The sequence below is a fragment of the Gavia stellata genome, chromosome 14 (assembly GCF_030936135.1).
Source record: "Gavia stellata isolate bGavSte3 chromosome 14, bGavSte3.hap2, whole genome shotgun sequence".
Lineage (NCBI taxonomy): Eukaryota > Metazoa > Chordata > Aves > Gaviiformes > Gaviidae > Gavia > Gavia stellata.
Window position 1 is genome coordinate 22,237,044 of NC_082607.1, and position 17,535 is coordinate 22,254,578.

Genomic DNA, 17,535 nt, shown 5'->3' on the forward strand with positions numbered 1-17,535 from the left:
TATCAGGGAGAGACTGCCAACAAGGTGGCCATCTGTAGATGTTATATTGTAGTGTTATATACTGATACTTGCGTGCTGAAACGAATGTAGGAGCTACCAACTATTCGATGTAATTGCAAGGTTCCAACCAACAACCTGGAGGGCAAATGTTTGCATCAAAACTCTCAATTGTGTGCTATTTAGTGAAGTGCTTAACACATAGATATGTCCAGTTGGTATATGAAATTAAGCCCATTCTTCAGAATATTCTCTTATCAGGGCTTATATTATCAGTTTTTATCCAGCTGTTCCTGATGCTGCTGATATTTAGCCTGAGAACATTTGTCTTGTTTTAGTGATGATAAAGTTTTTGAGCTGTATTTTGAAAGAGCACCCTTAAAATGAACATATCAAAAAATAATTTGACATTTTCAAACTTGAAATTGATATTAAGCATGACATATGGATACCATCTAGGTAGGATAGCTGAGATATGAATAGACAGAAATTCATAAAGAATATATACAATAATACTGGCTAGGCTCCTCAGAGAAAACGTACCCTAGATACCTGCTAGAAATACTCTTTTAGAAACATTGAAATTTTAAGGAAGTGGAAGTTCGGTATCATTTTGGCAAATTCAAGTGCTTTGCAAAGATATATAACCTAAAAGGCTCATTGTACTTTGGTTATGGATTTTTTTTTATGAGCTGTCCAACACAACTATCTTGATTAGTCTTAAAGCTGAGGTGGTGATTCCGCTGCACTTGAAGTTGAGTGTCAAGGTTGCAATTAAGACCAAGCTCTTATTGTGCTAAGTGCTACACAAGTTCACAGACATGCAGAGTCCTTGTTTTAATTAATTTAAAAAATATTGAATGTTCTGGGGGGTTCCTTTGCATTTGAAATATTTTGTGATGCTGGAAAGTTGCATGTCTGTCTGTCAAAACCAAGAAAGCAAAAGACTTCAACATGGGAAGTGAAACTCTAGTTAGTCTTATTTTACCAGTCAAACTGATTGAAACAGGAAAAATAATCCCAGCAAACAATAAAGAAAAAGCAAAAGCCTTTTTATAAATGCTTTAGTAGTATATCAGTTGTTAGTAAGATCAGTCTAGAAACTGGTTTTCAAAGTATAAAGTAAAATCCTAAATTAATTAGATGTCTCAAAACCTCAGTAAAACCCAGTTTTTCTCTCTGGCTTTTATCTTGGCTATTTGCCCTTAAAATACATGGTCTAGAAACAATTTATCTGAGTGCTGCTTTGCATTTTGCTTACAGAAGAATTGTTAAAAGAATATCCACAGAGATTACAGGTAAGCAGCACAATTGCAGGAAGGTGTGGTAGAGCACTCTCAGACTTCCTGGGCAACTATTTGAAATAATGACCTAATCAGTATTAATGTCTTGATATTTAAGGTAATTTTAGTAACACAAGTGCACTTACTTTATCCAAAAGTAGATCACACCATAATTTTCCTTTAAAAGATCCTCATTGAAATATAACATTTATTTCTGATCTGTTAATGCATTATTATCCTTTTTTGAAACTTTTCCCCCTTCAGGTAGGGACTTACTTTAAAATGCCATGTACAGGGAGCATTTAGGAAAGTTATGCTCACGCCGGCAGCAGTAATCTCTTACTGATACTGGATCTATCTGGTAAATGTCTTTGTGTGATTCAGAGGGACAGATTTTTATCCTGCAAGAGGAAAGATGTAGGAGCCAGAGAAATTTCTAAGCCTTCTAATCCCTAAGATGCACTGATAAAGGCACAGAAATTACATCTGGCAAAATACTAGGGAATAATGGGCATCAATTCATGCTAACAAGAGAACAGATGAGAAATACGCTCTATTTGTCAAGGACATGAAATATGTCTAGGACGAGGTGTGGCTAGAGACTTGCCCCTTCCCAAGAGAGTTCTGGAGCATCGGGCCTGTTCCCTGACTAGCAGAGTAGACAGGCTGGCTTTTTTCAATAAAACTGTACACATCTTTCTTTTCTTTTGCTGCTCTAGCCATCTGATGCTTGCTCTCTTTCTCTGATAGAAGGTTTCCTCAGGGCTTCATGCTTCCTCCCTAGACTTCAATCTGCTTCAAACATGTGTGCATTACAAAGATCCCTCCTTAGCGGCACAGAATCTGCCATTGAGGCAAGTGGTGTGGACTGCATATAGCACTACAGCCAGTGAGTACCTGGACCATAGAGGAAATTAATGGGTTAGGTTGTTTGGTGGGTTTTCTTTCTTTTTTCTTTTTTTTTTCAAAATGACGAATTAAAAATAGCCAAAAACCCCTCTACCCTTGGAACATGTAATTTCAGAGGAAGCCAACAAGCAGAGCCATCGTTCAGTAACAAAACAAGCTTTTCCACTGGAGTGAAAATTAAACTGTTCAACGCTGTCCCACTCTGCAGTGCCGTTAAACTAGCAATAAATATGTTCACTTAGGGTGGGGAAAAGCCAGGGTTAAAGCCCTTTATGTGAATCAAGTAGAGCAGGAACTTGAATCTTGGTCTTGTTTATCCAGAACTCAATACCCTCACCACCACCAAGTTATTGGCTGTCTCAGCCAGCCAGAATGTGTTCTGGACACATTTCCTTCAAAAGGCTCCATTTCAATGAGCTGCCATTTTCTTATGGGGCAGAAAACATATTGAAATATGTAATATAAAACCCCTTAGCCTGATCAAAGCCAGGATAATCCTGCATGAGCTTCTCTTTAAATTATTTCTTAAACTAAATGCAGGTCCCTCTTTGTTGTCACACAGACCTATGTGTGAGATGCTAGGGCCAAATCTCCTGCTTGATTTAAAGCTTTTTCTTAGCAAACAGATTTCAAAAGCTCTAATAACTGTTTCTGGTGCTGGTGCTGGTCTGTGAACCTGGTAGAGAAGGTTGCAATCACCTCACTTACCTCATGCATCACTTTTTCCTTTTCCACTGGCACCTCATCAAACGTCTTCACACTCAGTGGTCGCTTCTTGCTGTTGTTACTGAAAGCAAGAAAGTTGAGGGGTCAGTGTTAAACCCAAGCAGATGCTGCACCAGTTGGTAGCTCACTTAACATCCATGACGCAGCTCAGTTTCCTGGACCAGTCTTCTTTTTTCATCTCTTGTAACTAATAAACAATGCCCTGACAAATTTGTCTGTCTAACTCCTTTAAAACAGCCATATTGAGAGGGCACAACAAACAGCACCCAGCTATATCAAATCTTTCGTTCCTTCCTGCCCCTCCGTATATATGTTTCTTACCCGGTTTCCACTGCACTCCAGCGGTTAACACGGTTGTTCAAGTTTTCTTCCACAGGGCAAGTTTTGGAGTTAGATTCTCCCTCAGGACACAAGGTGATGTTCAGTGGAATATAGTCTTTACCATCCTATACGATTAATAACATAAAAGAACACAAAACTAGTAAAGATAATTTTGTACTGCATCTCAGTTGTAAAAGGTTGTTGTATTCTACAGAGCTTTACACTGAGAAAGGACTAGATCTTATTTTAACTTTGTGATGTTTCTTCAAAGTGATTAAGTTGTTCTTCACAACATGTGGAAGTTAGAATGCATAGCTTTATCCAACATTTACTGTGTAGGAGGCTTTGTATGAGGAAAATGGTTCACTTTGGGAAACCTATGATGTAGCATAGCTGAAAATGGTCTCTAACATCTGCAGTTAGTGTGTTTTCTCTTCCAGGCATCTCAGCCTGAGCTATTGCTTCACTGGTCTTTATAGCAGTTACAAGACTTCTAAATGTCCCTCACGTATGGCACAGCAGTGCGATGGCTGTACTGAGGGTGTCGATATATGTGCATCCTGTTTAAAAGTAGCTGACTTTGCTGACTTTCACAGCAGTATCTTTGATGAGTTAGCAGCAATTTCTTTGTGATCATTACTACATTCCAGATGTGAGGCTGTTCTGCCTCAGTGAAAGTGAACAGAATGTCACTGATTTGCACTTCAGGAAAGCAGTCCTCTGTATTGTCATTGCGTTGGCCTCTTTGGGAATTCCAAGGGACCAGTCTCAGGGACACCTAAATCCAAGTTTAAGCCATGTGTTTGGGAGAAGGGAGGGAGTGGCATGAAGTCACAAAACCTCTATGGCCAATGCAACTTTAACAGATTTTGGAACTGGTAAAAGAATATTGCCTATGTGTAGACTTTTTGCTTATGTTCAACTTAAGGAGTTGCAGCTTAGCAAGAGCCAGTCCTTTAAAATGGTAGCCTTAAAGGATTTTATTTCTTGTCCTTACAAGAAATTGATGCTGCGAGTTTAATAGAATTCAGTACACATCTTAATAAGCTCTGCATTGTCATTACACCCCTGCAGTAATCTTCGGAAATGACTCTTCCTTTAAGTCCTAAAACTAGTTGTTCAAATTCCCCTTTACTTGATTTTTTTTTTTTTTTTTAATTTTGAGAAGCAGTTAAGTGCCCTATTCCCTTATCATGATTTTTATGTTTCCTTAAAGTACTTTGGTTATGGGATAAAACTCACAAGCTCTTCATATTATGAACTGGGCCCTCTTCAACTTAGCTTCAATAAATTTGTTTACAAACAAAAAGGAGCTGGAGGAGAGTGTTTGATTTCTTCTTAAATTAAATTGACAGTTATATAACTGGTCTGGTTGTTTTTACTGAAGAAGAAAACAACTGATTTAACTATTATGAAATTAATAATTATTTAATTGACTTTCTGAGCTTTAAACTGCATCATTTTAAAGTTCCTAAGAGCACTGATGAACATAAGCTCAGAAAATGAGAGAGGAAGTTCAGACCAACTACTGGCAGTTTAATATGTTGGAATCTAATTAAAATTGTTTGTGAGATAAAGCACTATTGTTCCTCTAAGGGGCAACTGAGCCTTTTTTTAATTAATGTGAGTTTCTGCTTATTATGGGTGGATAAGCATCTAGTTTTGAAATATTATCCCCTTTGAATAGTTAACATTTTCTTTACTTATCCCAGCAGCCATTTTCCTTGTGATGTCTGTTATGAAGTCAAATCTAGTATTACTGCTCAACAGTCTTTACCTGTGCATACGCATAGACATATCCACATATGTATACATCTATATGTACACATTTGTTCAAGAAATGTTTGTATTGCTGTACCTGCTGTACATTGGCTTGAAGAAGATCTCCTAAGCGCTCCACAAGCTCAGTGAAAGTAGGCCTTTCTGTGGGTACTCCATGCCAACAATCCAGCATTGTCTGGTAGCTAGATAAAAACCACAGGTATTAAGAATGGAAAAGGATAGGAGCTTTGCTTCCAAACTGTTTCTTTCTGCTGCTGCTTGTTTTGGTCATTGTCTGGATGGTTTTGGATTAAGACAGGTTCAAATCTCCATGTGCTGAAATTCTATTCTAGTTTCCATGTGTGATGCTTTTTCCTTCTGAATTCTTGTCTCAACTGAGCCTGTAGGCTTTTTATTTTCACCAAACTTAAAATTTGACTGATAGGCCCTAATGATATTGCTGAAATAAGTCATGGTTATGGATGCCTAGTTTCTGTCACAGAACTGGAAATCAAGGCAGACATAGCAGTGTCGTGAACTGAGATTTGTGAACTACAGCTGACATGGGGAGCTCTGTTAATCTTGTTGTTGGCAAAGGTCAAGCTGACTTGGTCTGTCTTTAGCATTCGTCTGTGGTATCAGGACACACAAGATATGCACAACTACAATGTTTACTGAAAACAAAATACATAGGTGTCATCTGATGAGGTCTCCTTCCTCCTCCACACTTAAATACCATCTCTTTTGTAATACTTAAATGACATGTATCAATTCTCAATACAAAACCAGGAGCTCTTACACTTCTGGAGTAGAGTACTCTGGAGATCTCATCCGGGTTCCTTCTTTGAGCCGTCGGCAAAAGTCCTCATCTATCTGCACTCCAGGGTATGGTGAGGCACCTGATGGGAGAAATAAGAAGGAGGGTCCAGAATGGCACAGTCCCTATTTCCCAGTCCGGTGAATTAAATCACATGTCGGTGATTTCTGGTGAGCATTTGAGATCACCCAGAGTCTGACAGTAAAAGAAGCTAGAGCAAAGACGGGATTGCAATCACTTACTATCTATGTGTTTTATTTGGAAACCTGTTACAGACTCACTCTGTCTCTTTAGAGATTTCAATCATGCACTCTCCTTTGCATTCGTGGTATAGCCAGGACCGCTCCAAGGTAAAATACAGCAGAGGAGAAAAAAGTTTTATTAGTTTCAGACTTTAAATGACCTCTTGGTCTGTGGTAGAAATGTTCCAGCTCATTCAATTGGTGACATACTGTTTTCCAAACTGTCAGTCTGCCAATATCCTGCACTAAGTGAATACACATGACGTAAGTAAGTCCTGCTCATCATTCATTGCCTTAGAATCTCTGGCCTCGCTGGCCTCTGTGAGTAAGTGCAGAGAAAGCTCTAAGCATCTGGCTCCTGCAGAAGGCCGTGAGAACCTTGCAGTTCAGCCTCAGGAGTGGAGTTGTAGTCCTCCTTTCCTCGTTCACCAATTTAATAATATATATGTATTATGCAGTCCTACAGGTGAAATTTCCTTGAAAAATGACCTTCCAAATTTTTAGCCTTGTTTTCTTTTCTGAGTGTGAGTTCAATGCTGCTTATTTTCAGGGCCACTCTATTGTCAGTGTGAAACCTGTGAGCACAGTTCATGGCAACTGTAATTGCTTTTAAGAGGTAGACTTCTGTAAAGGGACTGGTAGTATTATATTAACTTGAGCAAAAGTTGGCCTAGCAGTCATCAAAATGAAGGAGTGAGACTTATTTCATTTCCTGTGTAAATGGTTATCTTGAGAGGAGTGACTAATATAAATGTATGTATGCATTGAATGTGCTCTTCTCTTCAACTAATGAGCGAGCGGGGGCTTTTCAGAGGTTGTGATCTTTGTTGTATGACATCTGCACTACATGATGCACCATAAATAAGGGGAAAAAATATATAATTTGAGAAAGTGCTCTAGCATCTGAGTAATCCAGACTTCATAGGTAAAATTCAAGAGATGTCTACACTGAAGTTTGAAAGGTTACTGAACCTAGTGTGGATAGACCTAAAAGATCTATAAGCTTTCCTCCCTCCCTTCTCAGCAAAGGCTTCACATGCAGTGCAACCCTTGTCTTTCACATTTTGGCATTCTAGAGGCTGGATGGTGAATTTGGAAGAAAATTTAATCAAGTCTTAACATAGGGGATTGAATGGAATCTGGATCTGTATCCAGCCCTCAAGGAATCTGTGTATGATTTACCATCTATAACATTCCTGCCTATTTCCTGCATTCCCCCCCCCATTTGGAAACAACATCATATGCTGTGCACTTGGGGGCACAACAAGCACAGCAGAAATCTTTTGGATGAAAGCAGTGAAGAGGGTGCCAAAATGTGGCTATTCCCAGAATTATTCTACTCTGTGAATCTGACTGCTCAATTTGCAGAACTATGCACTAGGGAGTAAAGATCCTGGCAACTTCCTAAGAGGGCATCTCAACACAGCAAATAGGCTCCAATGACGTTCAAAGCTCAGGGATGCTTAGCCACAGCACATCTGAATTCCCTTGATGTGCAAGTATCAGATCACAGTATTAAGAGCGTTTTCTGGAGTTATGTAGGTTGGAAATAGTCAGGAGCATAATTTCTGCTTTATGTCTTGATTTTCCTTCCTAGTTTTGTCTTGGCCTGTCATTATGATCATAATAACCTGCTAATGTAATGTTTAGCTCACATGGCATCACCCATCAGCCAAAGATCTCAAAACCGCCCTCTATCAACTCACAAGATCTCTCCATCTGTTGATGGATAGAAACTATAGTGTCACTTTCCCACAGTTACACTGTGACAAAAGGGTAAGGGTAGGAACAGGCTCTGGGAGCACTAAACTGCTGTCTGCATACATCTCCTGAACTCTCACTAGCTTGTCTTTTCTTCTGTGCAGGTTTCTCTTTACAAACCTTCACAAGGTACTGAGGCTTCATGAATACATCTGCAGCTTGCCCAGTTGATCCCATATCTATCTAACAGTGACGCACCCTCTCAAGAGAAGCGAGCGTAAGCCTCACTTGATCCAGTTAGCCCTAGATTGTCAGTGCACTGGGGCAACACTGAAAACAACACCCCTCATTAGAGAAGAGATGGGCTGCATGGCCTTTTTCATTCATTTCTGACTGCATTATGCGATTGTTGCGCCATCACGGCCAACTGATTTCCATCAGGAGGAGCTGAATGGAGTCATGCCATTGATGCGTGGCTGTTGTACACTGACCATTCTGATGTGCAAAAGAAACCCCTCAGTTTGCTGAGTATCACGGGCCGGATCTGGCTCATAAGTGTGGCAGAGGTTAGTGAGAAGAATTAGTCTTGCAAATACATTGACTGGGACTGAGACCTTGAGGGAGGGCAACACGGTAGAACTGGGTGAAGAATCCCACTTGACCTCACAATCTGAGTTACCTTTCTTTGATTACATCATTGATCATATCAACTGCAATATGTTGGTGAGTGCAGCTACAGGGAAGGCAAAGAAAAGTAATTTTTGATTGCATGATATTTTGGTAGTTTATATTTTGACCGGTGCTGGCTTCCTACCAGCTGGAGGCAGCTGAGATCATAAAAGCAAGGAACTCTCCCTTTTCCACCTCCACGCACCATTGTACTTCATATGGATTATGTGATAAGCCTAATAACTTGGATTTGGGATGCTGAGACAGCTTGGGAGAAACGTAGGCTGAAACATATGGTGTAAGGTCTACACATGATGTTTTCCTTAGGGGAAATCTCTTCCAAAATGCTCAAAGATGTGGCATGCATTGGATATGGTAGCACTCTTTTGATCTGGGTTTTATTTTAGTAGGATAATAAGATGCTGATGTTATACTACCAGGCACTGCTTGCTTACATAATTATCTTTGATTGCTTTTTGAACAACGCACATTTAAATTCCAGGAGACACCTACATTCTGTAATGCGCCACGTAAGTGACTTCAAGATGTATTAAACATTGCTGTCAGGCATGTTTAATACAGAGTCAGGCATTACCTGACGTGAGGTGTGCTGACCCCATTTAAATAACGTAAAGCTCAATGTAAACTCAGCCCCAGATGAAAATTAACAGTCTTTCAAGTCCTGATTTCTCTGTGTATCACCAAACTGGATGCAGTCTGCCAGCCTTTCTGGAGGAAGCCTATTGTGTTTCATTCAACTTCTGACCCTGAGAGGACCCATGTCCAAACTAAACCATGCATTTTACTAACCAGTATTTTTTCCTTTTTTAGAGGGTGCTAAGTCTGTGGGACCCAGTAAAAAGCAGCAGTTGCGAATGGGAGCCAAAACATACCCTGTAGCAATGACAAATAACTTCCATCCCCTGGCTCTCAATGATCTGTAAAACTTTTATATAAGAGAGTTCAATCAGTGACACAAATCCTTAATTAAATATTTATCGTGTGAGCTGCAGATGTGTGTAGTGCCAAACCACAGACATGCCTGGATGATCAGTATGAAAAACCCTCTTAGAGAAAATGACTGCTTTTGAATCTGTGCCACGGATTGAAGAAAGTAGTTTGTGATCTACGTCATAACGAGGGCAGAGGCTGCTCTACGGATGGCAGCCCTTGGAGTAATTTAGTAGATTCCTCTGAATTCCGAAGAGGACAGCCTATTGTTCCAAGTAAGCACCTTCATTAAGAAAAGAGGCTATCTAAAATTAAAAGAAACCAGATAAATTATTTTTAAAAATAGTTAAAAATAGAGATGAATTTCAGTGACTATATTTTAATTTTTATTAGTCTTCAATATTAAAAGCCAAATGACCTGAAGTTCACATCTGTTAAACTCTGTCAGGACTTTGGGAATGATATAAACAGTTTGCCTTCTGCAGTGGTCCTTGCTATTCATCAGTATTCAGTTCATTTGGTTCCTTGGAGATACCCAATGGAGAGACTGTCCCCTCTGAGCATGTCTCTGCATGCTAATGCTAATAACTCTTCTTGAATAATCTATTAGAACTGGGGCATTGCCAGTGCTTCTGGAGCTTCATCTTTCTGTGGTGTTTCAAAACACATGCAGCAGGTGATGCTGTTACAGAGCCATGAAGGCGTTACACCAAAATAACAAAACTCTAAATAAACAGGACCGAACTCCGGAAAAAGCAGTAACTGCCACTTGTTTTAACCATTTGAGTGTGAACTTTCTGGTTTGCATGCAGATATGGACTAGAGAAAAGTCCAAATCAAAGACTTGGACTGAAATCAGGTTGTGATCTTTCAGCCAGCCCTAAATAAAGATTAGGATAGAAACAGCTCCGGACTTTGCATCCAGTTCTGGACTTGGCATCTTGAGCCCAATCATTAATTTCAACTGATCCATGAACCAAACATAGTAGGAGATTACAGAGTTTGCTTTAAAATTCAGCAGCTTGAGTTGACAACGCTTCTTGTTTTCTTTTGTCTGCAAATGCTGATTAAAAAGCCAGAGCTGACATTCCTAAATTCCCTCAGGAAAACAGAACTTGTCACTCTGCAAGGAGAATTTGAGAGCAGCAAAGTCCGACTGTCTGCAAGACTGCTTGTCTAAATTTCAGGGCTTTATCTGCTGGACAGTAACCAGATCTCAGTGAGGCTGAGATTTCGAACAGCAGCGTAAGATGAAATCTATAGTACATAAAGAACACCATTACTATTCTTTCAAAAATGTTGTGGCTTGCAAATGATATGGCCAGAAGAGTACACATTCTACCTGTTCGCTGCCAAAATGACTTATGCAGAGTCTAGCACTGGTTCTCGTATCAACCTGACGGCAGCTGCTGCCAATACATTTTTCTTACTTAGAAAATCTTACTTAGATGTTGTGGGGAAGATAATCAAGCTGGGATAAAATGTCATGTGGGCAAACTCCCTTGTGTTCCATGGGCTGCCACTAGCAACATCAGACCACTATGTCAACAGCAGTATAATCCTCTGCAACCTTTGAGCTGTGTGGTTTTCTGAAGCAGAGTGCTTAGGGGAAAATATCGTTTGACAGGGAAACTTCTTCATTGCTCTCAAAGAAATATTTCACTCCGAGCAGCAGAGGCTTGCATTATCTCTGTGCTCTGTTGGTTTCAGTAATTACAAATGTTAGGTCCAGGGTTTTGGATTTTGTTTTGTTCCCCCCTCCCCAATATTCACTGTTTTCATGTACTAGCTGGAGTTCTCATTGACTTCAGTCCAGTGACTTTATTTTACACCTGACCTGCACTGTGCACTTGTACTAACTGAAATAGAAACATGGCACCACGTTATCACCTTTTGTTAAAAGTTTTTCTTAGCAATAGAGCCATAAATTAGGGAAAAAGAGGGTTTTAAACCATTCTTACCTAGAGAAAATATTTCCCATAGCAGCACTCCGAAAGACCATACGTCACTCTGTGTTGTGTAAATTTTGTCGAAAATAGCTTCTGGAGCCATCCATTTGAGTGGAAGTCTTGCCTAAGAATGCAAAAGACACCAGAAGTTGCCAGAACTGTTGTTACTAATCTGCCTAAGCCCTAGGGGAATAAAAACTTGAGATGAGCATTTCAAGTTTCTTCCACTTACATCTCCTTTCCGTACATAGTCAGGGTCTTTATAAATATCCCTGGCTAGTCCAAAGTCACAGATCTTAACCACGTTGTTCTCTGAAAGAAGGATGTTCCTTGCTGCCAAATCCCGATGAATGCACTGTGAAGGAATGAGGACAAGCAAGATCAGAGGGTCTGCCTGGACAACGAGCCACTGCTAGAGTTGAAAGCATGGGACCTTCTTTGGAAATGGAAAGATAAATGAACTTCTGTTGCGAGCATGTTAGAGAAGGCAAATGCGTGTGGGAATCTGCCGCAAATATACTGTCATATGCAAAAGAGAAAATAACTCGGGGATCAAGGCACGTATTACAGTTAGTTTTCTGATTTTTCTATGTGAAATAACTTTCACAGTTATGATGAGACAAAGGGAGTGCCATTTCCAGTTAACTGTTCCGTGAGAGATTTGGGAGAGATCAAAAAGCAGCTGCAGCTACCTTTGCAAATGCAGTCCCATGAGTGTGTGTGAGGCTGGGGTTACTGTGCTCATGATTTCTGTGTGTGCTACCCTGGTAGCTGTGTGGCAAGTACAAGCTCTCAGTTTTGTGCATACTTTGGCATGCGTATTACATTCAATTTACTTGAAAAGCAGGCATTCCACAGGATACAAACATACATTTTTGTATCCAAAAGAGGTGCTAACTTTGCTGATAGTCTCCAACATTGCTGACAAGCTAAATAAATAGCTGCATACTCCCTCTTCATTTTTTGGTAGTACTTTTGTTGACAACACTAGAAGGATCTTTCTCTATGAGAAGCCTTTTCTGCATTTATTTATGAGACAGTTCCGCGAATTGTCTTACAATCTGTATTCACTCCTATCTAAACTCTCATGTTACAGATGCCAGTCCTTGTAGCCAAGAACATGATGGATATTCCTTCACAACTCCTTCAGTGCTACTTATTGCTTAACCACGAGAACTAATGTGATCTCCAACACTTTAATATAAGAGCAAAAAGCATATTACTCAGGCTCAAAAGTATATTTGGATTTCTTCGTATCAGACACTCATGGTTCTGTGGAAGAAGTTCAGCCCTGACGTTTTAATGAGCTCACTTTTCGGGAGGCGAGAAACTCCATGCCTTTTGCCACTTGGAAGCTATAGCAAATCAGATCCTCCAAAGTCAGGGGCCGCTTGTACAGATCCTCAGCATCTAGGAGAGATCACAGACATGGCAAAACACTAGAGCAACAGCTCCAAACTTTCTTGGCACTGGTGCCACTTGCGTGCTGATGACCCCAGCCCTCCATCTGAGTATTGTTATAGGAGTTGTCCACTAGGAATACAGCTCTGGTTTAGGAACCACTGACCTAGAGGCAGAAGATCAGATGATTAAAAAAGTTCCATCCAACATTAATACTGTCATTTAGCTATGGGGAAAACAACATCTGGGGATAAAAGTGAGGGAAAGTGTTTATAGTGAGTGAGTGATGAGACTGGGGACCGACTGGCCCCACAAATCTTCTGGTAAAATATTGCTATTACTCCTCTTACACAACAGGGACAACTTTTATATGCATATGTTATTGCAAATCTCTTTTTGTGAGACAGTTGGAGTGGGGCACAGGCAAGAGAAAGAATTTGCTATTTCAGGAACAAGTCAAGCTGCGTAAGGACTTGTAAAGTGTGCGACAGTGTGTGTGGCACTAGCCAAGTAACAGAAACCTTTACAATAAAAGATCTGGGATTAGATGGGTTTCTTTTACCTTCTTCATCATCTTCTGAATCGCTGTAACTCTTATCTTCAATAAATCCTGAGCTGGCAGAGCTTCCCGTGCTGGCTACGCTCTCAAGGCGCCTCTTGATCAGTTCGGTCAAATCACTGTTGGACTCATCCAGACTTTTCTCTGCTTGGTCAGAGTTTTCCTGGGACTAGAAATGGTATAAAATTGATTTTTAACTTTGGGTGATGCAACGCCAGGGGATTCAAAATATGTAACAGAATGGCATATGGAGAAAGTGTCCTCTGAAGATGAGCTCAAAACATGTTTGAACATGATGTTCCCTGAATAGCAGAACTAATGAAGCTTGGTTTCCTATTTATTAATGCAGAACCTCCCATTTTACTGATAGCAATATTCCACCATAAAAGCTGGAAGCTGGCCACATGAGACTGATAGATGAGCAGAGAGATATTGCAATTCTGTACCTCTTGCTTTCTTAGGAAACCATGCTAAAAATCATAGTTCAAGGTATGCGCATGATGTGTGCTGAAATGCATCTGTCTCACTGTATCCTGGGGAGTGAGACATAACCAGTCCTGGCAGTTCATGAAGACAATGGTGAGAAAAGAACTTTTGAGTGACTGTACCAGGAAAACCTCCTTCTCTTACAGAAAGCTCCTTATGTACTTTTGTGCCTGTACACAATAGCAATAATAATTATAATAATAGAATCATCCGGGAAAATAATCTTGGGGAGGCTCCCGTTTCTGGCAGGGCTTAGATCAGAGAGCCCTTTCGATGCTGTATTTTCACAATGAAGAGGTAGTCCCATCGTCTCCCCATCGCTGATTTCTGGCCTCCTGTGTCTTCCCCCATATCCTAGCCCAATTTGTGCTAGCACAAATGTTTGTGTGGTTGCAGACAACCGTTTGGAAACCAAACCCATTTGGTTAGTTTTAATGCAGACCATGTTCATGATCCAGTTTGCTGCACACAGCACAGGGGAAGGGAGAACACAGAAGACGGGAATGAGCAGATGATGGAAGGGTGAGCTGCTTTCGGTATCTGGCAGGGGGTAGGCCTAGAAACAAAAATCCCTAAAATGGACTTGTATTTTGGGAGGGTTCACCTTCTCCTACTTCAGTTAATACCAGTTTTTCACTACTGCTTTGTTGCCCCCCTTGTGCTGGGTAGTATCTCGCAAGTAATTCCCTCTCTTTCTGAAATGCACTAGAGTGCTTGGGTATTTGCAACTAATTCTTTAGCAGGTGCTAGAAAAGAAGAGGATGGGAGTGAGATCCTACAGGGAAAAAGGTTTCCTTTTCTTGCTCATACGACTTGAAATGTGCCTATATGCATACCAAACTGTCTCAGTGCTAATGCAGAAAAAAAACCAACTTGTGGTCAGTGATTGTTAATTCTCTGCCTTGTGATTATGGGAAGCCTGTCATTTTTTTACCTTGTATGCAATGAAATCTCCTCGTTTTCCTCTCAGATAGTTGGACAGATTTCCATATTTGCAATATTCTACTATGACCATTAAAGGACCTAAAAAGACAGTGAAAGTCAAATGAGTTTTGAAGCACTGCAAAGCACTTAATACTAACTTATCCTCACAAATCCTCTTCAAAATAAGTAAATGCTGTCATTCCTGTTATACAGATGAGGAAATTAGGAAACAGAGAAGTGACACTGCAGAAGCACACAATCAGTAGTGGATATGGAGAGAAGGGAATACAGTACTGATTCTTAGTTTTCCCCAGTAGATGGTAACCGTTGGTATTTATTCCTTATTTATAAACAAAGGACAATTCAAAATGATAAATGAGAATGTACAATCCCATATGCTATTGAGGTTATTTCACTCTATACATAAATCCATAGCATGGAGCAGTTTTCATTTTTCTCTGCTGCCTTCACAATTGTTTGGTTTGGGTTGAGGTGATGCCACTAGAGGCAATAAAAGTATGCAGGATCAGAGACAGATCTAGATCAAAAGTTGCAAAAATATTTAGTCTGAAGTTTTTGAAAGCCTGGGAAGTCCTATCAGTTTCTTCCTTTCTTATTTCTGTGCGAACTACTGTAGAGTTCAGTGCAATTGCTGCTTTTATATAATTATGCATATTTTTAAGATCTGCTTGAAAATGCTTTTATGTTTCAATGGGAGCTATTAGGAAAGGGAAAAGCTACATTCTCTACCTTTAGCATAATCACTGCTTTTTGTAATCATCAAATGTAAGATAAGGTGAAATTGTGGGACTAGAATGTATATAAACATGTATTTTTATCAATCCTAAGCAACCAGACTTTCATGTCCAGAAACCTTTTTCGGCCTAGGAGGTCTGTAGTTCAGACTTCGGAGTTTGAACTTCAAAGGAAAAGTGCCGAGAGCTGCGCTTGGCCATTCGGGAAGGAAGCAGCTCTAAGCAGTGCTTCTATCCGGCTGTATCACAAATGTGCGTACAGACTTGTACTGCAGTTGGTCCCCTTGGTCCAGTCTGACACGTACAATATTGACTGGAAAGGCTGAGAGCAGGTCTGTAAGGGAGAGTGGAGGGGTCGAGGAGGGAAGGGTGAACCTCAGAGGTTCTGGTTGCTGCATCCTGTCTGAGACTGGGTGATGAGTACCGTTTGGAAGCAGATCGTCCCATTAAAAGGGAGATGGTGAATTCCAGCAATAATAACCAATAGCTTGCCGATAATAACATTGCGTATTTCTGCTAGGCAATTTATTTGCACAAGTCCTATAGCACTGCTAGATTGAATACACACCTTTGGGCTGTTCAGGACTTCCAGTTCCTATTGACTACAGCTGTAACATGTTCAGCACCTGAGTACACTGTTACCAGTGACTGCAAAAACACAACTGGCCCAAAATCAGAGCTGACAGCAGTTCTGCTGCTGACCGTATGACACTGCTCGCTTGGGCTTAAAGGCAGCAGTGCTGGAATCTGGCAGTGCACAAGAGATCTCTGGGGGACATTGTTCTGAAGAACCTAAAGTCGAATGTCCCTCATGAATGCCCTGAGGAAATGCAGATTCCAGTACAGCTTTAAAGCTCCAGTTAGTGATTTATTCATGTTTTTGAAATGCTTCCTAGACACGGCCTCTCCATATTTTATTTCGTCATTCTAAAGCATATACTATGCATTAGTTGTAGCTGCTTAACATCAGACACTCAGCCAAGGTGTTAAAATTTGTTATTAGTTATATTGTTAAGATAATATGTGTGCGTACTTAATATCAGTCTTCATCAGGAATACCGTTATAGGGTTACATAAAACCTAACAAGGAAGGAGAAAGCACTGTATTCTGCAATGGCATTTTAATAGCAACTCTTATCCCAGTGTCTGTCTTGAGAGCTCAAGGCTGTTTTTCTTTAGTCTGCAGTTGCATTGCTCAAAGGTAAAAAAAACAGCACCTGCCTACAGTGTGGTTTAAACAAACCAGCACACCTCAGTGCCCTGCAAGGCCGTGCTGCACCGCTCTGCTCCCCAGCATAGTCAATGCCTAGGGTTTCCTAGGCAGCTAGGCCAGCAGGGAAGAGCGAGGATTACCTCTTCGCTCAGGAGGGCAATCAGGGTGGAGCAGGCTGGAAAATGGGAAACTGAGGGACTCCCGGGAGAAAAAGTTCCTCAGAGATTGGACGATCACAGTATTTGATTTGTTACTGACATGTGGTTTACTATGCAGCTAGAACTCTGTGGCTGAATTAGTGCTTTGGCTAAAAACTATTGACCTCTTAGTAATGCTGCCATGTTCTAGGCACCTGTTTGTATTACGCCACCTCACTGACTTGACAGGAGAGTCACCAGCATTCATAACATTACTTCCCCTCTACTCACCGTCCCAAGCAAAGGCTACTTGCTTATGCATCTGAATCTTAAAACCCGCCAGCTAAAGCTGGCCATCCTCCCATACAAGCTTTTGGGCTCTGCAGTGCTACTACAATTCCTGCAAGTTCCCTGTTTGTGGCTCCTGGATTGCAGCAGTGTCTGTGGCTGCCGGTTGCTGACTGCTCCTTGAGGAATGGGGAGTATCTTGCTGGAGGGAAGATTTCTCTCCTGGCATCCTACCAGATCTACCTCACTGAACTTTTCCTTTTTCCCCCGTGACTGGACAACTACATGTTCTTTGAGAAGATGACTGCTTCGGAGTCTCAGATGACAACAGATGTGTGCACCATCTCTCTTGCTCTTTCCCTTTAATTTATTTTACTCTGTTTTTTGGGTTTTTTTTGTCCTCAGCTCTCCTAAATCTGTCCTTTGGGGATTGTTTTGAAGGTTCA

General features: G+C 40.7%; 1 protein-coding gene across 1 annotated transcript in view; it reads right to left on the reverse strand.

Moving 5' to 3' along the window:
- Positions 1 to 17,535, reverse strand: part of LOC104257880 (vascular endothelial growth factor receptor kdr-like) — a 140,420-nt gene that overhangs the window by 15,498 nt on the left and 107,387 nt on the right. The window contains exons 20-28 of the mRNA XM_059824618.1: positions 14,707 to 14,795; positions 13,290 to 13,455; positions 12,639 to 12,736; positions 11,559 to 11,681; positions 11,339 to 11,450; positions 5,797 to 5,896; positions 5,095 to 5,200; positions 3,237 to 3,361; positions 2,898 to 2,976 (exon numbers count right to left, since the gene is read on the reverse strand). Coding sequence (XP_059680601.1) covers positions 2,898 to 2,976; positions 3,237 to 3,361; positions 5,095 to 5,200; positions 5,797 to 5,896; positions 11,339 to 11,450; positions 11,559 to 11,681; positions 12,639 to 12,736; positions 13,290 to 13,455; positions 14,707 to 14,795 — 998 coding nt within the window. The remainder of the gene's footprint in view (positions 1 to 2,897; positions 2,977 to 3,236; positions 3,362 to 5,094; positions 5,201 to 5,796; positions 5,897 to 11,338; positions 11,451 to 11,558; positions 11,682 to 12,638; positions 12,737 to 13,289; positions 13,456 to 14,706; positions 14,796 to 17,535) is intronic.